This window comes from Podarcis cretensis, assembly GCF_951804945.1.
Source record: "Podarcis cretensis genome assembly, chromosome: 17".
NCBI lineage: Eukaryota > Metazoa > Chordata > Lepidosauria > Squamata > Lacertidae > Podarcis > Podarcis cretensis.
The window spans coordinates 8,911,521-8,934,924 of NC_137187.1; the positions used below are offsets into that span (position 1 = coordinate 8,911,521).

General features: G+C 46.7%; 1 protein-coding gene across 1 annotated transcript; it reads right to left on the bottom strand.

The window, feature by feature from the left end:
• Positions 1–2,662: 2,662 nt before the first annotated feature.
• Positions 2,663–18,640, bottom strand: DUSP4 (dual specificity phosphatase 4). The gene is made up of 4 exons (XM_079959671.1): positions 17,976–18,640; positions 7,019–7,155; positions 5,077–5,296; positions 2,663–4,345 (listed from the first exon to the last, which is right to left on the bottom strand). Exons 1-4 carry the CDS (start codon positions 18,352–18,354, stop codon positions 3,960–3,962), a joined length of 1,122 nt encoding a protein of 373 aa, XP_079815797.1. The 5' UTR covers positions 18,355–18,640; the 3' UTR covers positions 2,663–3,959.
• Positions 18,641–23,404: the final 4,764 nt, after the last annotated feature.

Consider the following 23,404-nt stretch of genomic DNA (forward strand, 5'->3'; position numbering starts at 1 on the left):
AAATAGCCTCGAACCCGGTAGAGCATGAGACTCTTAATTTGAGGGTTGTGGATTCGAGCCCCACATTGAGCCAGGTTCCTGCACCGCCGGGGGCTGAACGATTCCATGCCCTAGGAGTTTTCACTACAGGATATTCCTTCACAGCACAGCTTCTACCTACACTACCATGTGGTCAGATATAGAAGAAAGTTCCTTGCTATTTTATCCAATTGAACCAACACACCCACACTGTCCTTCTGCCCCACATCTGAAACAACAAAACAGCTACGGATCTGGCCTACTTCCGGTTGCCTCCTCTCTGGAATACAGAGGAGGCTGCTTTTTAGGTGATGTGGTAGAACAACAAACGCCCCACAGTGTGCTAGATTTCTGCACGAAAGTCCCATTGAAAGAAAAAACAATCGGTGGAATTGAAGTATAAAATTTTCTTCGAGTTGTGACAAGGAAAGTAAGCGGTTCGGGAAATGAAATCAGGAATAGGATATTTAAGGGGGGGGGAGGGAGAAGTAGGCCGATGTTTATCAACTCGCAGAAATAAATGACTTAATTGCAAGTATTACTGAAAGCCTTTGTGCAGTTGAAATTGATCAGGAGCAGGTTCCGGACTGATGAAAAGAAGCACTCCTGAACACAATGCTGGGTGAAACTGAGTCCCCATGTTTAGGGAGCGGATATATTGAGGGCAAAGAAGGGCCGGTCTGAATCCTTATGACCCACTTCAGAGCATCCCAGTGACGCCCCAACTGACCCCTGATCAAGCCATGCTTCCTGCCTTTTACACCCTGCAGTATACAAGTTTGGTGAAGTTCAGCCTTAGGGTAATAAATTGACATATTTGACATGTTTCTTTGTTTGATTAGTAGCTTAGTGCCCCTCCACCATGCCTGTTGATATGAACACTATGAAGTGGCAGAGTTATTGGTGAGACACAGGGCATCTATCAGCGTCGCAGATCCTTTGTCCTATGCCCTTTTAAAATGTGGGTTTTTTTGGGGGGGCGTTGTTGGATTGTTTTTATTTTGATGGTGGATTTTGTGGCTTTATATTTTGATTCTATTCTGTAAACCACCTGAGACCTGCAGGTATGGGGCGGTATATAAAATCAATAAATAAATCATCATCATCTGTGGATGTTCCCACCACTACATGAAGCAGCAGCAATGGAAAAATATGTAATCTGCAAGCTCCTTTTAAAAGTATGCAACATATTTTTTTTAGAATTTTGAAGACACAAGAAAGAGCTGAGTAACAGCAGGGGGGATCAGCTTCAGCATGCAGCTCGACAATGACTTCTAGAGAACTTGCTTACCAGCTGTGACATTTTGTTCATTCCAATAAAATTTCAAAATCCAACTGGATTTTGAAATTTTCGACTACTGAATTTTCTTCTACCAAATAGCCTCGAACCCGGTAGAGCATGAGACTCTTAATTTGAGGGTTGTGGATTCGAGCCCCACATTGAGCCAGGTTCCTGCACCGCCGGGGGCTGAACGATTCCATGCCCTAGGAGTTTTCACTACAGGATATTCCTTCACAGCACAGCTTCTACCTACACTACCATGTGGTCAGATATAGAAGAAAGTTCCTTGCTATTTTATCCAATTGAACCAACACTGTCCTTCTGCCCCACATAAGAAAATAGTGCCTCAATATTTGAAGTTGCAACATGCAAACCTCAGAGACAAATCTGGGGCTCTCCAGATGCTGGATTCCCACTGGCCCCAGCCAGCATGCCTAATGGTCAGGGGTGATGGGAGCCACAAAGTCCCCCCCCCCTTTACTCTACCTGATGCATGCCAGTGGATGCACCGTGTTTGTGAATAAAGCTTTGTCCATGTTTTGGGGGGTGAGGGAAGCATTCACCGTTAGGCTAGACACCCCAACGAAAGAAAGGTTAGGAGAAAAACCATCCTAAGAGTATGGAGGCTAAACCCATCAAACTTAAAAAACACATCTTGCTTGAGAAAGGCCCTGATTTGTGAAATTTTCTTCCACATGTCAGTAGTAGAAAGGACAAGGCTTAAAGTTGATGGAGATCTTGGTGCAACTCTCCCCTCTCTGGACAGAAGGTAACTAAACGGTACAGCACAATACTCTGTCCATCTGTACCAAGTGTGGAAACGTTGGTCTTTGGACATTAAAGGTAAAGGTAAAGGTACCCCTGCCCGTACGGGCCAATCTTGACAGACTCTGGGATTGTGCGCCCATCTCACTCAAGAGGCCAGGGGCCAGCGCTGTCCGGAGACACTTCTGGGTCACGTGGCCAGCGTGACAAAGCTGCATCTGGCGAGCCAGAGCCGCACACGGAAACGCCGTTTACCTTCCCGCTGGTAAGCGGTCCCTATTTATCTACTTGCACCCGGAGGTGCTTTCGAACTGCTAGGTTGGCAGGCGCTGGGACCGAGCAGCGGGAGCGCACCCCGCCACAGGGATTCGAACCGCCGACCTTTTGATCGGCAAGTCCTAGGCGCTGAGGCTTTAGCCCACAGCGCCACCTTTGGACATTGCTGAACCACAATTTCCAACATCCCTTCCCGATGCAGCAACATCTGTGCCAAGGTTCTCTGAATCTGCTCTTCCCTGCTCCTCTTGTAAAGGGGTGGTTCCATATTTGTCTGCACCTCACAGAAGGTAAACATCAAGAAATCGGAGAGCCAAAGAATCAATGTGAAGTTGCCTTTTTATTGTCAGGCATTTTACTCTACCTACCCTTCCAAGAAGTGGTCTTCCTCTCCATCTCTACTGGAGGGCTACTCTGATGCACACAGGTATTGCTCAATTTTGCTGCTGCTTACGTGTAGCAGATCACAATATAGCTGATTAGAATGTTTCGCTTCTAGACCAACTGCTTTTTTAAAAAACCATTAGGAATGTTTTAAAGGGCACAGATTTCAGGTTTGGGGAGACCCTAGATGCTGGTGAAACCAATATTGGATTGGGTTGTGCAGTACCCAAGGAGAAGAGGCTACATAAGCTAGCTGAGCCTTCACCAAGTTGGCACTCTCCAAGTGTTGCTGAACTACAACTCCCATCATCCCCAACTTGGCCACATTGGCTGGGGATAATGGGGAGTGCAGTCGCAACATCTGGAGGGACCAGGTTTGCCAAGGCCGGTAGCTTATTCCCCTCTGTGGTTCTAGAGAGCGGTCCACATAAACAGGACACCCAAAATCCAAACCAGGGGTTAAGTCATTTTCCTTCCAATGCATGCAGGAAGGGCACTGCTTAGGCAAGTAACCGAAAGTGCCAACCATGAGGAAATTCCACACTGAATATGGCGGGTGGGGATGTCCTGATTCCAGCTCCACACCAACATTTCCTTAACAAGTGTGTTTGTTACTCTTGACCAAAACAGAAGGCATTTTCGATCCGATTATTTTTACACAGAGCTGCTTCGGTGGAATCCAAGAACGGCTTTGTGAGGTAATAGCCACCCCTTTCTCCTACTTCAAAACCACCCTGGGCCTCTTAATAAATAATAATAAGAAGAAGAAATAATAATAGCAGCAACCAAAAACCAGGCACTTTGAGAAGCTGTGGCCTCAAACCCCATGCTGTAGGCCTCCTATACACATCAGGAACCAGCTGGGGAAATACACCAAGAGGAACATTGGCAACACAGTGAAGTCCCTCCTCCTGTCTCAGGGCGTGCGTCTCCCTCACTCTTCCCCACACACCAGAACGTGACGATTTCACAATTTCAAATGTTTTTATATATTATATATATACTTTAAAAAATGAGGTAAGTCATCTTGCCACAAAAAGACATGCTGCAGCCGCCTCCCTCTCCCCACCCGAAAATTCCAGCTGCGAGGATAGCTATTATTGCTCTGTCTCTGGGTGGACTCTGATTGGCTGCTGGGTGGGCAGAGTACGTTATTGCCATTATCGGTGGCCAATGGGGCTGCCCGGCTTTCTGTCCTTGGGTCACCCCCGGGCGCAACCCACAGAGGCCGCCTCTAGCAAGTGGGAGAAGTGGTGATGGGGCTGTGCAGGTACGGGAGGCTGCCGGCAGTGGAGTGCACAGCCACCGAGACCGGGAAACTGAAGACGAACTGGGAGGTGGGCGTGGAGGAGCTCTTCCCCCTTTCCCTCAGCGTCCCCGACGGGCTGGCGGCCTCGGCGGCGCACGACGTAGCCAGAACCTGGGACTCGAACTGGAGGAGCTGTCCCATGAAGCTGAAGTTGGGGGAGATGATACTCCGGCGCTGCTTGACAAACTCAAAGGCTTCCTCGAGCTTCACCCGCTTCTTCATGATCAGGTAGGCCAGGCAGATGGTCGCTGATCGGGAAATGCCAGCTTGGCAGTGCACTAGGACGCGGCCGTGACAGGCCTTCACGGAGTCTGGGGGAAGCAGAGCAGAAGGGTCAGAACACAGAGGAAGCAATCTCAACAGGCAAGAATCCTTCGACAGCCAGGACTGCAAGGATATACAGTGGTACCTCGGGTTACATACGCTTCAGGTTACATACGCTTCAGGTTACAGACTCCGCTAACCCAGAAATATTATCTCAGGTTAAGAACTTTGCTTCAGGATGAGAACAGAAATTGTGCTCTGGCGGTGCGGCAGCAGCAGGAGGCCCCATTAGCTAAAGTGGTGCTTCAGGTTAAGAACAGTTTCAGATTAAGAACAGACCTCCAGAACGAATTAAGTACTTAACCCGAGGTACCACTGTATTAATTATCATTCATACAACAAAACTTCTCATCTTATACAATGTTTTCTTTGGACTTCCGTCAACACCTCTGATGATTTTCCGTTCTTATCACTTCTTATGCATTTCTTAATTTCATATTACCTTTAATTATCTTTAACTAATAATTCTCCTCATTGTCTTTTTTTTTTTGCAATATTTCAAATAATTCACCTTACTAAACTTCTTGCAAACCTACTAGCATAATCTGTTCATCACAATTACTTTTCAAATAGTTCGTAAATTTACTCTAGTTTACTCCAGTAACTAGACACCTGAACATTTGCTCCACTGTTTGGAGCTGGGCCCACAAGCTTCAGTTTTGAAGCCTGTGTTCCACTATCTCTGCCTCAGCCACCCAACTTGCCAAGATGAACGTACCTATGTATTCAATCGCTTCCATGAACCAGGAGCTGATGTCGGTTTTGTGGTTGTCTTCCACCGGGATGCATTTGTATTGAAAATGTCCTTCAAAGTGGTTTGGGCAGTCCGAGGAAACATTCAACAAGGCGGTGATCCTCAGGGCGTCCAGCATGTCTCTCCGGGCGGCGTGATGAGCGCTGCCAAGGAAGAGGAACGGAAGGATTTCCACAGGGCCACCCTGCTCTCCGGAAGGGGAAGCGAGAAAGGAGAAAAGAGAGGGATCACTATGACTGAGAGAGGGAGAAGAGGAGTTCCAACAGGAAAAGGAACCGGCAGAGATGTGTGATGCTCACAGAATTCATGAGCTCCACAAAACACATCTGGCGAATGCCAGTGACATTGCTGGACTCACAACAGGGACAAATAAGCAGCTGTCCCCATTCACAATTCTCTAGTGATTCTCAATCGTTGCCAGAGAATCACAGTAGCATTATGTTCGATGCTTTCTGATCTTAAAGCTGTGGGATCCCAGCTTTTCCCCTCAAACCTGTGGAGGGCATGGTGTGAAATGGAATTGGCTATACCATGTGGTGTTATATATTCTGTAGGCTTACGGTGACTGAGCAAAAACACAAAACAAAAAGGGCGCAGCAGGAATATCACTCTGAATTGCATTTAGTGATGCAATTTAGCTTGCTGAGTAATGGTGAGCACACAATTTCTAATCAGGTCTTGGGCATCTGTCTCTCTTGAGAGCATTATGCCGCTATCCCAAACAAGACTCTGTATCACTTGCCGACAGCATGCCTGCAGCAAGGTTAACTGGCTTTAGAGTCACTTAATAATAGTTTGCCAAGATGTCCATTCTGAAACTTCGCTCTTCATTGAAAATCTGAACTCTCCTAATAAAACCTAGCCCTTTTGATTCATGCAACTACAGTTGTGGGTTCTTTGTTCATTTCCACAAAATTTTAGTCCTGGAAGGCCTGGGAGATTCTACTCCAAAGATCTCCAGATGTTGTGAACTGCATTTTCCATCATCTGTCCTTGACGACTGGGGATGCTGGCTGGAGATGATGGGAGGTGTAACTCACAATATCTGGAGGGTGTTGGCTAGACTATCCCTGATCTACTCCTAAGCAAAGGCCACCAAGTTCAAATCCCCACACAATTCACTCTTCAATTACGACTGCGTGTCAGCCAGCATGACAGTAACACCCACACAAGAAATAACAATCGCTATTGAGTGTCTCCCACATTAGTCACCCTCGGGAGCTAGAAATTAATCAACATGACTAACTTAGGCTCCCTAATTATAGGAGGTCTACGCCAAGTATAACTTGGTTGGTTGGATGCAACCTTTTGGTTCCATAGTCTGCTAGACTAGAAGCCACTGCATCCAAACAGTGTACCAAAACATCTTCATTGTTCAGCAGACAACAACAGGTGTACACCTTCTCCCAGCAAGGAAGATCTATATAGAGAAGCAGGTTCCTGGACATTCTCCTTGTTGGATTGAAAGACACATGGCCAGGTGCACATCTGCATTACTTTGACACCACCACATTAGAGTGGCATCTTTTTACAAAGTAAGAATGGGGAGAACTAGTCCGGCCACACACAACGTATAGTCAGATCTTGCTCACTGGTTTCTCAATGGCATCCAACTGGCCACTGTGAGAACCAGGGGCTGGCTGGACTGCATGGGCCTGATCCATGTTCTTATACTACCCAAATTAGGCCAGGCCATTTCCCCACTTCTAAAATATTCTGATGGAGAACGTATTTCTCCAGGGCTCGGAGATCCCGTTTAAAGTGCAAAAACAGACCTCTGTTGTTTTAAGGACAGACAGGTTGTCTTTGATTCTTACGGATAATACACCAACCCAGGAGACTGAATTCATATTGACAATTCAGACAGAACGAGGGTTTAAACGGCAATAAGCTCCGGAAGGCCAACCTGATCATGTTGCGGTGTCCCACAGGAGCTGCAGCTGTGCTCAAGGTACTCTGCAGTCGCCACAACGGACGCAGCAGTCGGAGATTTTGTCTTTGCACAGAATTCTGGATATTCCGAGTGAAATCTCTCATAGCCGCCTGAAAGATAAGCAACATCACAGTGTTAAGAGTGTTGGACCTGAGAGATCAGGGTTCAAACCCACAACTGGTCATGAAGCTCACTGGGCGACCTTGCGCCAATTGCAGCGTCTTAAGCTAACGCGCCTGGCTAATTTCTAACACTGAATCCAACGTTGCATTTTCAAATATTGTCCAAGCTCTATTTACTACGGATGACTTCATAGTTTCCTACCAACCAGGCCGCTTATCGCTGAGGTCTCCAATGCTATCCATCTTTTAACAAAAAGTGCTGTTTTCTCCACATCCACAGGTAACCTGCTGAGAGGCCCACAAATCCAGCTGCCAGGTGGCCAACAGCTCCTCTCTCCCCTCTAGGGACTGATCCTGCTGCATTCAAAGGGCTTGGCTGCAGAGGCAAAGCAACGTGCTTTGGTACCTGGAGCAGCACTCGTCCCAGGGGGCATTGCGCGCATCCCAGGGGACGTGGTGCGCTGCCCAGGGGGGTTCACGGTGAACGGCACGTGCCCCGGGGGTGCCGCTGATCGGAGGTCAGCATTTTGCCCCTCCCCCTTTTGGAATGGCACCTGGAGTGGCCCGCCCACCACCCTGCCGCCTTGGAACGCCCCTGCTTGGCCCAACATGTGGCGTTTTACTGCAAACGGGAAGTTAACTTGGGGCGGGAGGAATTTGTGTGCTGGGCGTCTTCTCCATCACATGCAGAGAGCACAGGAAGACCTTGTTTTGGATTTGAAGAAGAGAAAAAAGCAGTGATAGCCCCTCGTGTCACTTGTGCTTATTCCCAAATGAACTGACTATAGAATGATCTGATCCACTGGGTCTTCTGCTTTGTTCATTGGTTGAACTTTATGAGTTACAGCGGTACCTCGGGTTAAGAACTTAATTCGTTCTGGAGGTCTGTTCTTAACCTGAAGCACCACTTTAGCTAATGGGGCCTCCTGCTGCCACTGTGCCGCCGGAGCACGATTTCTGTTCTTAGCCTGAAGCAAAGTTCTTAACCCGATATAATATTTCTGGGTTAGCAGAGTCTGTAACCTGAAGCGTATGTAACCCGAGGTACCACTGTACTTCTGTTGAAATTTACAATTTGATACTGTGAATCGTATATCTTATCTATCCAAGAACACAGCCGGTTACGTCTCATGTGTTTATTGAGTATGCTTTACGTGACCATAGGTTTGGTGGTTGTTGCTTTGTCCCCAAAGCCCTGCATGAATTTGGCCTCAATTCTATGGTGCATGCAAGATCTTAATAGATGGAACATATTATGGAATATGGAACATATTAATCTGTTCAGCAGTCATTGGCACTCATAATAGCTCTGGTAAGGACCACATCACAGTAATCTTTAGCTTGGACAATGACATAGTCTAAAAGGTGGCAGTGGTTTGACCGGGGGTGCTTCCATTATGTTATATTTTATTTTTTGTCTAAAGAGTGTGTTGGTAATACAGTGGTACCTCGGGTTACAGACGCTTCAGGTTACAGACGCTTCAGGTTACAGACTCAGAAATAGTACCTAGGGTTAAGAACTTTACCTCAGGATGAGAACAGAAATTGCATGGCGGTAGCGGGAGGCCCCATTAGCTAAAGTGGTGCTTCAGGTTAAGAACAGTTTCAGGTGAAGAACGGACCTCCGGAACGAATTAAGTTCTTAACCAGAGATACCACTGTAACAAGGTTGTGCGCTGCATGTACAGTGGTAACTCAGGTTACATACGCTTCAGGTTACATATGCTTCAGGTTACAGACTCTGCTAACCCAGAAATAGTGCTTCAGGTTAAGAACTTTGCTTCAGGATGAGAACAGAACAAGTCATGCTCTGGCAGCGCGGCGGCAGCAGCAGGAGGCCCCATTAGCTAAAGGGGTGCTTCAGATTAAGAACAGTTTCAGGTTAAGAACGGACCTCCGGAACAAATTAAGTACTTAACCTGAGGTACCACTCTATAGTCAAAAGTAAAATTCTGTTCTGGTTGCTGTTGCTAATTCCTTCTTTCCCAATCGGCTCCGTGTGATTGCCAAAGAAGAAGAAGCAGCATGCAAGAGAACTTGGGAAGAGGGAGGCCATTGTCTCACTCACCCATTTTCAGAGTTCTCTGCAGCTGCCAGGGGACTTGAGGAAGGCGATGGGGCTCAGTGACAAGCACAAAGGCTGGCTGGCTAGCATGCCAACTCGCAATCTGTCAATCCAAACCTTTTTAGCACACTCACAAACCTAGCCCTGGGGCAAAAATGCTCACATTCCTTGATTAGTATCACCGCTGGATATTTTTGGAGCAGGGGCAGAAGTCCCACTTCGATCACAGTGCAAGACAGTCACGATATGTGACTTCATAAGCTCATCAGCCCAGTATCACAAGAGCTGCGTAGCCTGATTGATGGAGTGCTGAGAAATCTCTCTATTCTTGCCATTTCAAACAGGTACAAACACTGCACTTATCAGGGTCCTATCTGGCTGGTATTCTGCATTCAGCTGACTCACAAACCACACGAGGCCCTTTCAAGTATCTACACTTTTTCCTTCAGGGACTTCCCTTTTGCTCGTTTGTTTTTCTATGTTCTGAAGTTTTATTTATTTTTAATAGGCATTTTAAATTTTCATTCTGTAAACTGCTTTAAGCTTCGTTGTTGAAAAGCGGTATACAAATATTGCATGCACACACACACACAAGTTCCCTATCCAAATTTGGGGGTTCCCAAATCATTGTTTGAAGTCCCCCGCCCTTTTTAAAATGTTGAGGTCTCCCTTGCTCCAACACACCTTGTGGAGGGTTGGGGAACTGGATCCGACCAACACACTCCAAAGAATCCTGCAAATTCCATTCAACACTTCCACCTTTCTTGCAGCCCTTGACCCTCAATACACTGGTACCTCGGGTTAAGTACTTAATTCGTTCCGGAGGTCCGTTCTTAACCTGAAGCACCACTTTAGCTAATGGGGCCTCCTGCTGCCGCTGCACTGCCGGAGCACGGTTTTTGTTCTCATCCTGAAGCAAAGTTCCACTGAGGTACCACTGTACTTCTACCATAGAAATGTCTTCTTGCAGTCTGCCTCCACTCTTCACGCATTCCTCATTTACCAAGCCCTCAACATCCTTCATTCCCACAAAGATCAGAAACTTTGTTCTGGGAAAACCGCTCACCTTCCCAAGGGGCCGGAGTTGCAAGCTGGCCACAAGCCCTCCCCATGTACAGCGGGGGATGTGGCGATGCTGCCCACATCACGCCCCATGGCTGACCGATCGGATAGACCATGGGGCGTGGCTTACCGGATTTAAACCACCACAAGGCTCCTGCATCGGATCTCACACCCTCACACCCTATTTTCATGCATTCGCCATCTTGGCCTTGCTATGGACTACGGTTGGTCGCCGGTTGAGGGGGCCCAGTAGGAATTTTCCCACTTGGCAAATTGGCACCAGCCATGTGGTTTTCGCCTGCCTTGTAGCGATCGTCACAACTTTGTAAGGTTTGGCAGTTAAAGGTAAAGGGACCCCTGACCATTAGGTCCAGTTGTGGCTGACTCTGGGTTTGCAGCGCTCATCTCGCTTTATTGGCCGAGGGAGCCGGCGTACAGCTTCCGAGTCATGTGGCCAGCATGACTGAGCCGCTTCTGGTGAACCAGAGAAGGGCACGGAAACGCCGTTTACCTTCCCGCCAGAGTGGTACCTATTTATCTACTTGTACCTGATGTGCTTTCGAACTGCTAGGTTGGCAGGAGCAGGGACCGAGCGATGGGAGCTCACCCCGTCACGGGGATTCGAACCGCCGACCTTCTGATCGGCAAGTCCTAGGCTCTGTGGTTTAACCCACAGTGCCACCCGCGTCAACTGCGTTTGGCGGTTAGGCATTGGTAAACCTGGTTGATGGGAGGGGAGGTTGTGTCCTTCATCTGTCCCTCCTCTTTAAGGGATTCCCTTAAAGGCATTCAGGGGTGTGGATCCTGTCTGAAGCCCGGGTATGGGCTAGGGCCATGGCACGACCCCATCAGGGACCCTGGGGGAGCTCTCAGTTGATGTACATCAACAGGGCTCCCCCTACTAATGGTTGACCCTTCGGAGACTATCTGCCTGATGGGCAGGAGTCAGATACAGCCGATTCAGTCCCAGTGCCTAAGCCAATACCACTCACATCTGTAACCAATAAAGTTGTGGCCTTATTTATCCCATTAACCCAAAATATTGGGTTTCATTATCAAATACATGGGGTGGTGTTCGGGGTCTCGCCATGAAAAACCTAACCATCAATTTCTTGCTTGACATTCTGCATTCAAATGAGCGCACTCAGTACTTGGGTTACACGAACCTTTCTGTGTAGAGAACAGCAATCCAATGGTCTCATGACTCTCATGAACACATGATTCTCCAAAGGTAGTGTTATCCTAAACCACAAACCAACAAAGTGAGGTTTGACAGCAGCCAAAAGACTGATATCGATTCATTGGAGATAATACTATGGCCTCCTTTGATCAATGGACAGAAGATACGATAACTCTCTCAACATACAAACAAGATTGCTTTTAGATGCAGATTGTGTATGGATAAATATAATGATATTTGGAATGCATTTATAAAAATTAGAATGACTTGTTAATAATTTTACATTCCTTGGAATAGTCCTACTACTAATCTACCCATTTATTGTATTGTTATCAGCTGCAACGAAGGGTTTTCCCCCTTCGTTTTATTTCTCCACTGAATTTTAAAATTAAATACAAATTTGGGGGCGGAGAGGGATGATTCTCCAAGGGTGATCTAACTAGGTACCAAACATACAAAGGATTGGATGACTGGAAACAGAAGTACTTTGTGTGACTGTTGAACTGGCCAACCAACTAACAAACAAGCCTGAGTAAGGAAGATTTATTCAGTAAGATGTTCAAGAGACTCTAAAGGTAAAGGGACCCCTGACCATTAGGTCCAGTAGTGACCGACTCTGGGGTTGCGGTGCTCATCTTGCTTTACTGGCCGAGGGAGCCGGCGTACAGCTTTCGAGTCATGTGGCCAGCATGACTAAGCCGCTTCTGGCAAACCAGAGCAGCGCATGGAAACACCAATTACCTTCCCGCCGGAGCGGTACCTATTTATCTATTTATGTACTTGCACTTTGACATGCTTTCGAACTGCTAGGTTGGCAGGAGCAGGGACCGAGCAATGGGAGCTCACCCAGTCGCAGGGATTCGAACCGCCGACCTTCTGATCGGCAAGTCCTAGGCTCTGTGCTTTAACCCACAGCGCCACCCGCGTCCCTTAACAAGAGACTCTATTTGCTCCATTTACTACTGTCCAATTTAATTTTAAAAAGCCCTTTAACTTGGGCAGATATAAACAGGGTTGTGTGTACTGTTGCATACTTAAAGATCAAATTCTGTACCCAGGCAAGCTAAATCAATTTAAGTGTCCTGAATAAATTATGTGAACTGTGGAAATTTGAACATTACTGTATTTCCAATGCTGTTAGTCCCAGCCCACAAGATGCAAAGTTTCTGAAGAAACCACTCAAACTCTTATTCATGCACCTCTCTAGTTTCCAAGATTTTAAACTGGGTGGCAACCATATATTTTTTAGAAAAATAATCTCCGTTGATTCTTGGTTTATTCTTAGCTTCAAAATGTACGACAGCATTTAAGATTGGGACCTGTCACTAGAGCATCATTGCCAAACTACAGATAATGATAGCTGAACAAGCTAAAATACATTCCTTGTGATGTGTATCAAATTGTTTAAGACTCATTTAATTATCTGCTTCGGTTGAGAGAACACTCAGTTTAAACTTTATACTGCTGTGAAGCATGAATAGTGCGGAGGCAGGCCTCTGTGTGCTGCTGTTAATATAAATTACTCTGAAATATTTGGGGATTTTCAAACCACTCTGCACTTGATCTATCCCAGATCTGGCCTTATCAACACCCAAAACGTTTTAATTGCACTTGCGTACGATTGTTGCAATCACAAGCTTTTCCATTACTTTTCACCCATTCATGCTGGTGTCACAATTTCCCAGCAATCGCCGGCACATGGTGCACTCTGTAAGACTTTGTTTCCTACTGAGTCAAAGGAAAGACAGGAATTCCATGGAGCTTCAGAGCCACAGCCCCTCAGCTGATTCACGGGTTAAGTGACAAATCCATCGCCCTAAGACACCAAAACGTAAACAGCGATCTGGATGATCACCCGAGATTTGCACACAAATCACTTGGCTGATCAAATATTGTCTGTTGATTATTTATTGACGGTCAAATATCCAAAGGAGCCATCACGCTTGAAAAATTAATCTGCGGCCTCCTCCGCACAAATGCCTTTCAAAGCTGACTTTTGTTTGCCTCTGTATAATACAACTTATTTCTATTTTTACCTCTTTCCCTACTTTTGTAACTCTAGTTTGACCGCAATTTTTAAGGATAAAAGCAAAAGGCGAACTGAATAAGAGAATCATTCACAGAAACAGCCCCTAACACCGCTAAAAATTGTGATAATTCATTGTATTTGTTGGAATATGGTTTATTGTTTCGCCGTAACAGGCAAGTTTGTTTTTGCACTTAAATATATACGATATCTTTATTGACATTGTCCCATGCAGAACAACGAAACTGAAAAACTACATAAAACATTCAAAAACCCCTAAAAACTCTGAAACCCCATTTTAAAATACACTATACTATAGAGACCCCTTATGCTGTGTTTAGAACCAGAATTGCATTTGCATAGAAACTGTTTCTCAGGCGGCTAGTACTGGCCTTTATATCCCTATACCTTTTTCCAGAAGGCAGAAGCTGAAAGAGATAATTTCCAGGGTCCGTACTATCCTGCATAGGCTATCTCTGCCGCTTTCTTATGGCACCTGATAGCATAGATTTGATCTAAGGTGGGAAGAGTGCACCCAATTATTCTCCCTGCAGTCTTTACAACCCTGGACAAACCAATCTTTACAAACCAATTGGGGTTGCCAATGGGGAATCTGTGAACACAACGGCAGCTTTAAAGTCTCCCACCAGCAAAGGAAAAGGATCTAGGAGTCTTGGTTGACCACAAACTTGACATGAGCCAACAGTGTGACGCGGCAGCTAAAAAAGCCAATGCAATTCTGGGCTGCATCAATAGGAGTATAGCATCTAGATCAAGGGAAGTAATAGTGCCACTGTATTCTGCTCTGGTCAGACCTCACCTGGAGTACTGTGTCCAGTTCTGGGCACCACAGTTCAAGAAGGACACTGACAAACTGGAACGTGTCCAGAGGAGGGCAACCAAAATGGTCCAAGGCCTGGAAACGATGCCTTATGAAGAACGGCTGAGGGAGCTGGGCATGTTTAGCCTGGAGAAGAGGAGGTTAAGGGGTGATATGATAGCCATGTTCAAATATATAAAAGGATGTCACATAGAGGAGGGAGAAAGGTTGTTTTCTGCTGCTCCAGAGAAGCGGACACGGAGCAATGGTTCCAAACTACAAGAAAGAAGATTCCACCTAAACATTAGGAAGAACTTCCTGACAGTAAGAGCTGTTTGACAGTGGAATTTGCTGCCAAGGAGTGTGGTGGAGTCTCCTTCTTTGGAGGTCTTTAAGCAGAGGCTTGACAACCATATGTCAGGAGTGCTCTGATGGTGTTTCCTGCTTGGCAGGGGGTTGGACTCGGTGGCCCTTGTGGTCTCTTCCAACTCTAGGATTCTATGATTCTAAGTCTCAGAGCCCCCCCTCCCCACTTGGTGATAGGTGGTTATCTCTTTCTCCTCTGAAAAGTACATAGAGCTGAAAGAGGAAGTCAGAAGAGTGGTGTTCTTTCCCACTTCCTCTCTCTGTTCTTCCTGCTTTTCAAGACTCAGATTAAGCTACTAGATCTGACATTTACCAAGATCGCTTGGAATTGCAAAGAGAGAAAAGTTATGTGTGTGAGCATGAGTTTTCCGGGAGAGGAGGGGAGGTGATAACAGAGGGAAGGAGAGTGTGGTGCCCACAGCACTCACTCAAAATCCAAATGTGTCCTTGAGCCCAATTGAAATTGCAAAGGATCTTTTGTTATTTTGTTTGACCCAATCTTTAGGAGCAGTCAATTACCCAATCTAGGACCACCACTAGCTCCCAGTATACACTGAGGCAGTCCCCAACACAGCAATTAAAACAACTGGAGAAAAACGCTAGACATCTAGGTTTGTTTGGTTTTAGCATGTGCTGAAGCAGGAAGCCCGCTGTTCATTTTTAAATGCTAAAATATAAAACAGGAAAGCAGCTTGCCTCTTCAGCAGTAAAAGTCGATGCAGTGAAAGCCCCAAAAGAAACCAATAATCTGGATATATGGCATCACAGTTTTATATCGGAATCTTCTTTTTCATGTATTTTTATTCATTTTCAAATTATTATGGAACCACAGAGACAGGTAAACAAGAGCAAAAGTTCAATAACGTCTCCAACTAAAAGCACTGCCTACCAAACCTTAACATATTAAATAGCAAAACTCAATCGAAAATCATGACAACCGTATTTCTCTAGATGTCACGTGACGAGACACATGTAAATCTAAAACGAAACTATATGAAATAAAGTCCCACCATACTGAATAGAAATTATGTGGATCTCCCTGTCCCATAGACCTGTAACTTACGTGCTATGTTTTCTGCAACAACTAAATTCCAGAAATATTTAGACCAGGCATAGGCAAACTCCGGCCCTCCAGATGTTTTGAGACTACAATTCCCATCATCGCTGACTACTGGTCCTGTTAGCTAGGGATCATGGGAGTTGTAGTTCCAAAACATCTGGATGGCTGGAGTTTGCCTATGCCTGATTTAGACCTTAAGGATATAGTCAGAATTTTTTCAAGCATCATGGGGTAGGCAGAAAGGAAGAAGATATGTACTGTTTGTTCTTCGCAGACTCAGCAACGTTCAGCACAACCTTTGCAAACCACTGGCTTAAGATCACACCCAAGTATTTCTTTATTTTTGAGCCAACCTCACTCTCAAAAGTGACTTGAAACACAGAGAGAGACCATAGCTCATACCTTTCCAGGAAATACCTGGGCCCAAGGCCTGGCCAAAAGGCAACAATATTCAGCTGAATGGACCACACTGTATCTGACAGAACAGATCAGGGATAGGCACAAGGAGGCCAAATCACCAGCCCTCCAGCATAGCTCCTGCCTGCAAATCCATCTTAGTCCCAAGCCATGCCGCATGTGAGTGAGCAGCAGAGGTCCCCAAGGCACACGCAACTGGGAGCAACTGGGAGGGAGCAGCTGAGATGCCCCACGGGGAGAAGATGAGCTGGTCCCTCTGCCTCTGCTGTAGGAAGAGGAGGCAAAAGACTCATCAGCCATAGACAACCTAGGCTATCTATGGATGCTTCTCAGCCCTTGCGGAATTCAAAACACGGCCTCCATTAAAAGGTTAGGCCCTGACCAGGGTTATAAACGCAGCTTCACACGTTTGCAAAATAAGAAAAATCCTCCACTAGCTTGCAATGCTTCCTCTACATCGTTCTCAGGAGCTGGTGCGATTTTTCTACAGAAACTGGTGCAAATATCCTTCCAGGGCACATGAAGACATATACCCAGGCATGGCATCAAGGCTGTGTGTTGCTTTGTTCCTTTTTTTTATCCTTGAGGATGCATTCCTAAGTCCCGAGAAGGGAGAGGCCGTTCCTGGGACAATAAAGCAGGATCTTTCCACTCACCCAGAGCTTTTGCAGTTCAAAAGGTCACCAGCAGCCTTCACTCACACACACACACACACACACACACAGCCCAGATGACAGGTCAGATGGGCAGGAAACAATCTCCGGATACAATTCTGTCTACTATTTCCAAAGACCACACCAGGAGGGACCGTGAAGGAGACTCCCGCTACCCGGAATCCCTGGCTGCGGCGGATGTGAAGGAGGTTGCAAGAGGGTGATAAAAACTCCCTCTTTTTTTTCCTGAGTATTGCATAGTATTTAAGAAGCACATCTGAAGGAGGGAGAAATGGGTGCGAAACCTCACGGTGACGGAGCCTGCGCCACTAATGCATGGCACACGCAGAGTGCCCGGCGCTGCACAAAGGACAGAATCAAGGCTGTCTCTTGCCGAAAGAAATCTCTTCCTACTAGGTGGAGCTGCCTGCATGGGGAAGGGATCGCCCACGCAGTTTGGCGGCGAGGGAAGGGAGCAGGCGAGGGTTGGGGAGCCAATCTGAGCCCTACCTCCAATAACTTAACGAAAGAGTGTTGTTCCCGGGGTTCAAGTCAGGTCGGGAAGCTCCCACTCTCAGGGCTTGGAAATGGGAGTCGCAAGTGTTGGGAGACACACATTGCCCTAAGAGGCACTCCCGTCTGAACGCTACACGACCGGGCAACACGGAAGTGCGCAGGCACGATTCACGGAATCGTAGCGTTGGAAGGGACCCTGAGGGTCATCTAGTCCGACCCCCTGCAATGCAGAAATCCTGCTCACAGCCACCCCTGGGTAGTCTCGAACCACCAACCTTCTGGTTAACAGCCGTGACCCTCGGCTGGGTCCGCGCAACTCCTTCTCCCCAGAGGTCTTGGGCACCCCCACTCACCTTTCTATTTTTCAATTTTTTTTATTGGTTTTCACAACATTATAAACAAAGAAACACATAAGACAAACATAAATCATAGCCTTATTAAAAGAAATTACACTTATTAACATTGTTAAGTGACTTCCTCGCTTCCCCTTGGTTGGATTTTAACGGTTTTCCAAATCACAGTTCTTATAAAATTTAACTTAAAGATTAGCATCCTTAGATCTTCCCATTATGAAATTAAACCTATTAACTCACCACTTAACATCAATAAAATCCTGAGCCAATTAAGGAAGGGGCCCGCTCACCTTTCAGCAGGGAGATGTCGGCGTGCTGCGCGTCCCGGCGCAGCGCCCGCACCACCAGCGCCACGGTGCTCTCCTCCCGCAGCGCGTCCGCCCGCCCGCTGCGCTCGTCGTACACCACCACGGCCGAGTAGAGCCCCGAGCGGAGGCGGGCGCGCGCCTCGTCGTCGGCCGGCAGGATCTGCTCCAGGCTGACGGAGCCCTTGGCCCTGCGCCGGACGATGGTGTTGCAGCGCACGTTGAGCGCGCCGCGGATGTGGCCCGCGCTGTGCGCCAGGAAAGGCCTGCAGTCCAAGAGGAGGCACTTGCCGCCCTGGCCGGAGCCCCCGCCGTGCAGGAGGCGCTGCAGCCCCGCGCACTCCAGCTCGCGCAGCTCCGCCATGGCCGCCACCGCCGCCGCGCAGCCTCCCTCCCTCTCCCTCCTGCTGCTGGGGGACACGGGCCTTAGCGCGCTCCTCTTGCGCGCAGCCCTAGCGCGGCCGCGGAGAAGGAAGCGCAGCTGCTGCTGCTGCTGCTGCTGCTGCCGCTGGTGGCGACGGCGGTGCTGGCCGCGCGCCCTCCGGAGCGCGTGGGAGGGTCGCTTTTACTACCTCGCCCCGCCCTCCCGGCTCGGCTTTCCCTCTCCCCGCCGCCGGGCCCCTTTCTTGCCTCCGCTCGCCTTGAATGGAACGCGCGACGTCACAATGGGAGGAATCGAACGCGGCCCCGGCGCTTGTGCGCGCGTTCCATTCATAATAATAATAAAGGAGGAGGGGAGGGAGGGAGGGAAAGGAAGGAGGCGCGTTCTACTGGCGGCGGCCCCAGGCTTTGTGAATGGGAAGCCGAGCGCGGAGGGGCGGCGGCGATAGGGAACCACCCAAGCAACTCAAGGGGCCGCTTCCTGGCTTTCTCTGTCATCCTGGCGCGATCCGAGAAACACTTGGTTCGTTTGTTTGCTGCTGCGTCAGGTTTCTTAGGAAAGCCCTTCTGTTTTCCGTGGAAAGCAGCGCCTCAGCTGCGCGCACATCCTGGCGCCGGGTTTGGGGTTATTTTTGGCTTTCTAATGGGCGCGCGCACTTGGCGGGGCTGCTTCTCCGGTAGAAATGAGAGGCCCGAATTGGTACATCGTCACCCTTTTTAAACAGGAAAAAGCCGCTTCCAGTGAAGTGGGAAGCGGGTGGGGCGGGGAGGACCTGGCCCTTTCATCTGTCGAGGAACTTCCGCCCTGACATCAGTCATGTGTCGCCAATCTTTACTTTTCGATGCACGTTTCTAAAATTCTCAGCATTCCTGGGTTAGATACTACAGTCCAAACGCCACTTACCTGGGATTAAAAGCAACTGAATTCCATGGGGCATGGTTAGGATAGTAGCTCGACTTTTCCCAGTCTATTCTAGTCGTATTAAATAGTATTTATAATACTTTACTGAATGGCAGGGTGGTGTGTGTTCTTCAGCCGGAACTGAGTTCCGCCACCTCTTTGTAGCTGTAGTGTCAGGCTTCGGGCAGCACGACGGAGGCAACGTTGTAATGGGGCCGCAGCCATGCCGGAGGCGGGGCAATTGGGCGGAGAAGCGTCCCCCCCCTCAAAAAAAGTTTTTGTTTCTCCCCTAAAATCTTTGGCTCCCCCCTAAAAAAAGCGCAACAACTTAGGGTTGTCCATAAAAAAAAACCCCACTGCTGACTGGTTATATTTGTTGGTCTTGCATTTTATTGTACACCACTTAATCATTAATATTTTAAAGTACTGTCCTATAAAATAATAATAAGATTTGAACCTGAGACTGAATAAATCTTATTATTGTTTATTTCATTGATGCCTTATGATGCCAATTTTGCCTAGTCCACATCCAGCCAAATTTAGTAGATTGCTTCCCAATTTCTTGCCAGTATTGGGGCCAATGACAACTCACTCCTGGAGGAGACAGGCTTTCACCAGGACCACCACACTCTAGGATAGAGTTGCCCACCACCATCCGTTTCCCCCGCTCAATTGTTCTGATTTGCTGCTATTTAACCAAGAAAAAATATATACACAAAATACGCACATTTCCTGTTACAGTATCTTTAATTTGGACCTAAGCTGAGACACAGTAATCGTTCAAAACAAAACAAAACACCCCAGAGGTCTCTGCGCTTTCAGAGTTTGTCAGAAGAGAGACTTGAAAAGATTTGAATGTGGGACTGAAAAATCTGCACTCCTGGCTTCTCACCAAAAGCTCCCTGGATAAGATGATCTTCCTATTGCATAATTTAATTAAGATGTCATGTTGCCCAATACATTTTTAATACCTTAATTTCACTTTAAAGGCACACTCGGTCCTAGGCGGCACTTCGTTCATGAATGAGGAGACTGAATCACATGAGCACACGAAAGTCCATGTGAACAGACCTTCCAAAGGATTTTGACATCTTGAAAGGGCATGGCTTCCTGGCAGGCTTCTGAAGTGGCACATCTTTTTGTAGAAAGTAACGATGGATAGAGGCCAAACAGGGACACATTCCAAATACTTAGATGTCTCCCCGTAAAATCACTGGTCCTTAAAAATACTTAATGTTGGCTGCATTCAAGCCTTCTGTGTTGAGCTTCACAACCCTTGTTTCTGCAGCTGCTACAAACTGAGATATTTCTCAGATGTCTGGCTAGAGACTATAGTGAAGACACCAGTAAAAGAATACTTCCTGGTACTTATTTGGGGAGCTGCCTGGCTAGGTGCGTGTAAGCCAAACATCAAGAGCTAAATAACTCTTTGCCTTTGGCTCAAAGCCTGAAACACTGAAAAAACAGAATTAGGCGTGTGCGGATGAAGACATAATTTAGTAAATATTTTCACAGAAATGAAGCAGTCAGGATTTCTGAGGAGCAGAGAATCTATGCTTATCTGGCAGTATAGATAATATTACATTACTTAACATTTAATTGCCAGGTTAGATTTAAGTGAAACCTGAAATTGCTGGGTGTCTGTGCATTTTTTATCGTCCTTGCTATTCCTGACCTAAACCCACAATATATATGTCTTCGTTTGGAGAGCAGAACAAACACATAAACAAACAAACCTTACAGAAATGCCAGCTATCGCTTTGAAGAAAGCCTGCTCTCATGCCGAGGCCTTGTCTTATTAACCTCGGAGTGCGTGAGAATGTTTTCAGCACCTGTTCTGCAACTTCTGTCATAAGCTAGCTTGCGTTCTTTTCCCCCGAGGGAGCGACTTTGACTCTACTGAGGCGATGGGAAAGTTCAGGTCGATTCATAGCAGTTACGTTTTAGGAAGTCACGTGGTTTGCCACAGTGATGTGTTACTCTCTCGTACACCATAATAGTAATTACCTCGGGGATTCGTACTGAAATTTCACAAAGCGAGGAGGTTCCTTTCCGCACCTAGTAATTATAGTGTGCACAGAGTTCTCGTCAGTCTCTCAGGGAAAGTAAAGAAAGGGGCTTATGAGAAGGGAGAGCCACATCGCTCACAAATCTATAATGAAGAGGAACCTGTTGAACTTCCAGTCTGAAGCGAAAGCATATAAATGTATATAGATTTAATATGTACCCGATAGCTTTTATATACAGTGGTACCTTGGTTCTCAAACTTAATCCATTTCAGAAGTCCATTCCAAAACCAAAATGTTCCAAAAGCAAGGCATGCTTTCCCATAGAAAGTAATACAAAATGGTTTAATCTGTTCCAGACTTTTAAAAACAACCCCTAAAACAGCAATTTAACTTGAATTTTACTATCTAACAAGACCATTGATCCATAAAACGAAAGCAATAAGCAATGTACTGCAGTCACACAATCAATCAATAGCTGAACTGGGTTCCACACAGTCACAAAAGAAAAAGCCACAAAAACAAAAATGCAAAATAAATAGCAAAAACAGACAGACCTCAGCGTAACACTCAGATCATCAGTGTAACACTCAAAACCGAGCACATTCAACTTCCAGAATAGTTCGCAAACTGGAACACTTCCAGGTTTGCAGTGTTTGGGTTCCAAGTTTTTGAGTATCAAGGCGTTTGAGAACCAAGGTACCACTGTGTGTGTGTGTGTGTGTAATTGTTATGATATAAATGCATGCATCTTATGTGAGCACTTTTAAATTCTGAAGGGTAGTATTCAACTAATGCTGTGTACATACTACTACCCTTTTAAAGCACTTTTGAAGTACATTTCCCCCCCTCAAAGAATTATGAGTACTGGAGTTTGTTAAGGATTGCTGGGAATTGTAACTCCATGAAGGGTAAACTACATTGCCCAGAATTCTTTGAAAGAAAGCATGTGCTCCAAAGGTATTATGGGTACACAGCCTAAATTTCACTCAGAGTGGACCTATTGAAATAAAGAACTCTTAGTCATATTCATTAACTTTTGTGTGTCTGCTCTGAGCAAAACTTAATTGAATACCACCCATTGGTTTCAACCAGGGAAAGTTACAAAATGTGTGTTTAATTCCCCCCGCTGAAATCAAAGAGATATAGAAGTCTTCAAGGACAGCTAGAAACAGCTTGGAATAGAATAGCATACAGTGGTACCTCGGGTTACATACGCTTCAGGTTACATGCGCTTCAGGTTACAGACTCCGCTAACCCAGAAATAGTACCTTGGGTTAAGAACTTTGCTTCAGGATGAGAACAGAAATCGTGCTCCGGTGGCATGGCGGCAGCAGGAGGCCCCATTAGCTAAAGTGGTGCTTCAGGTTAAGCACAGTTTCAGGTTAAGAACGGACCTCCGGAAGGAATTAAGTTTGTAACCAGAGGTACCACTGTATTTAAAATCAAGCTCTTGAATGTCTGTTACTTTCCACAATCCATTTCAGGAAAGGGCCTTCTGTGCCCCATGCAACACAAAATCCAACAATGTGGAAGAGCCCACAGTCTTGAGAGCCAACCAGGAAGATATATTCTGTCACTGAGTTCACTTTTGGAGCTACCGATTCATGATCCTCAGCTGTGATCTGCCCAGATTCTGCCCGCTTCTGTTCTTGAGTGGGCCAAATACAACCTAATCTAACCTGTCCTCTGCCTTTGGCCAACATTTGATCTAAAAAAACCTCTGTAGCTGTGATAGCTACTGCAGCAGCACCCAGAGCGGATGGGAGGCGATCACACCCTCCAGCGGTTTCTATTTTCCAGGGACAAGTCTCAGATTTACAGAAGACGTCCCGGTTTCAGATTTGATCCCGGAATGCCCTGGTTTTCCTTAGGACGTCCCTATTGTCACTGGAGAAATGTTGGAGGGTTTGGAGTTATCCAATACCCAAGGCATCTGAAGGCTGAAGTTTTTAAATGTTTTATTATGTTTTTGTATATGTTGGAAGCTGCCCAGAGTGGCTGAGCCAACCCTGTCTGATGGGCGGGATATGAAGAAGAAGAAGAAGAAGAAGGAGGAGGAGGAGGTCCTTATTTTCATCACATAAATGGTGGAGGGTATGGGAAATGTTAGTGGTAGAACAAGG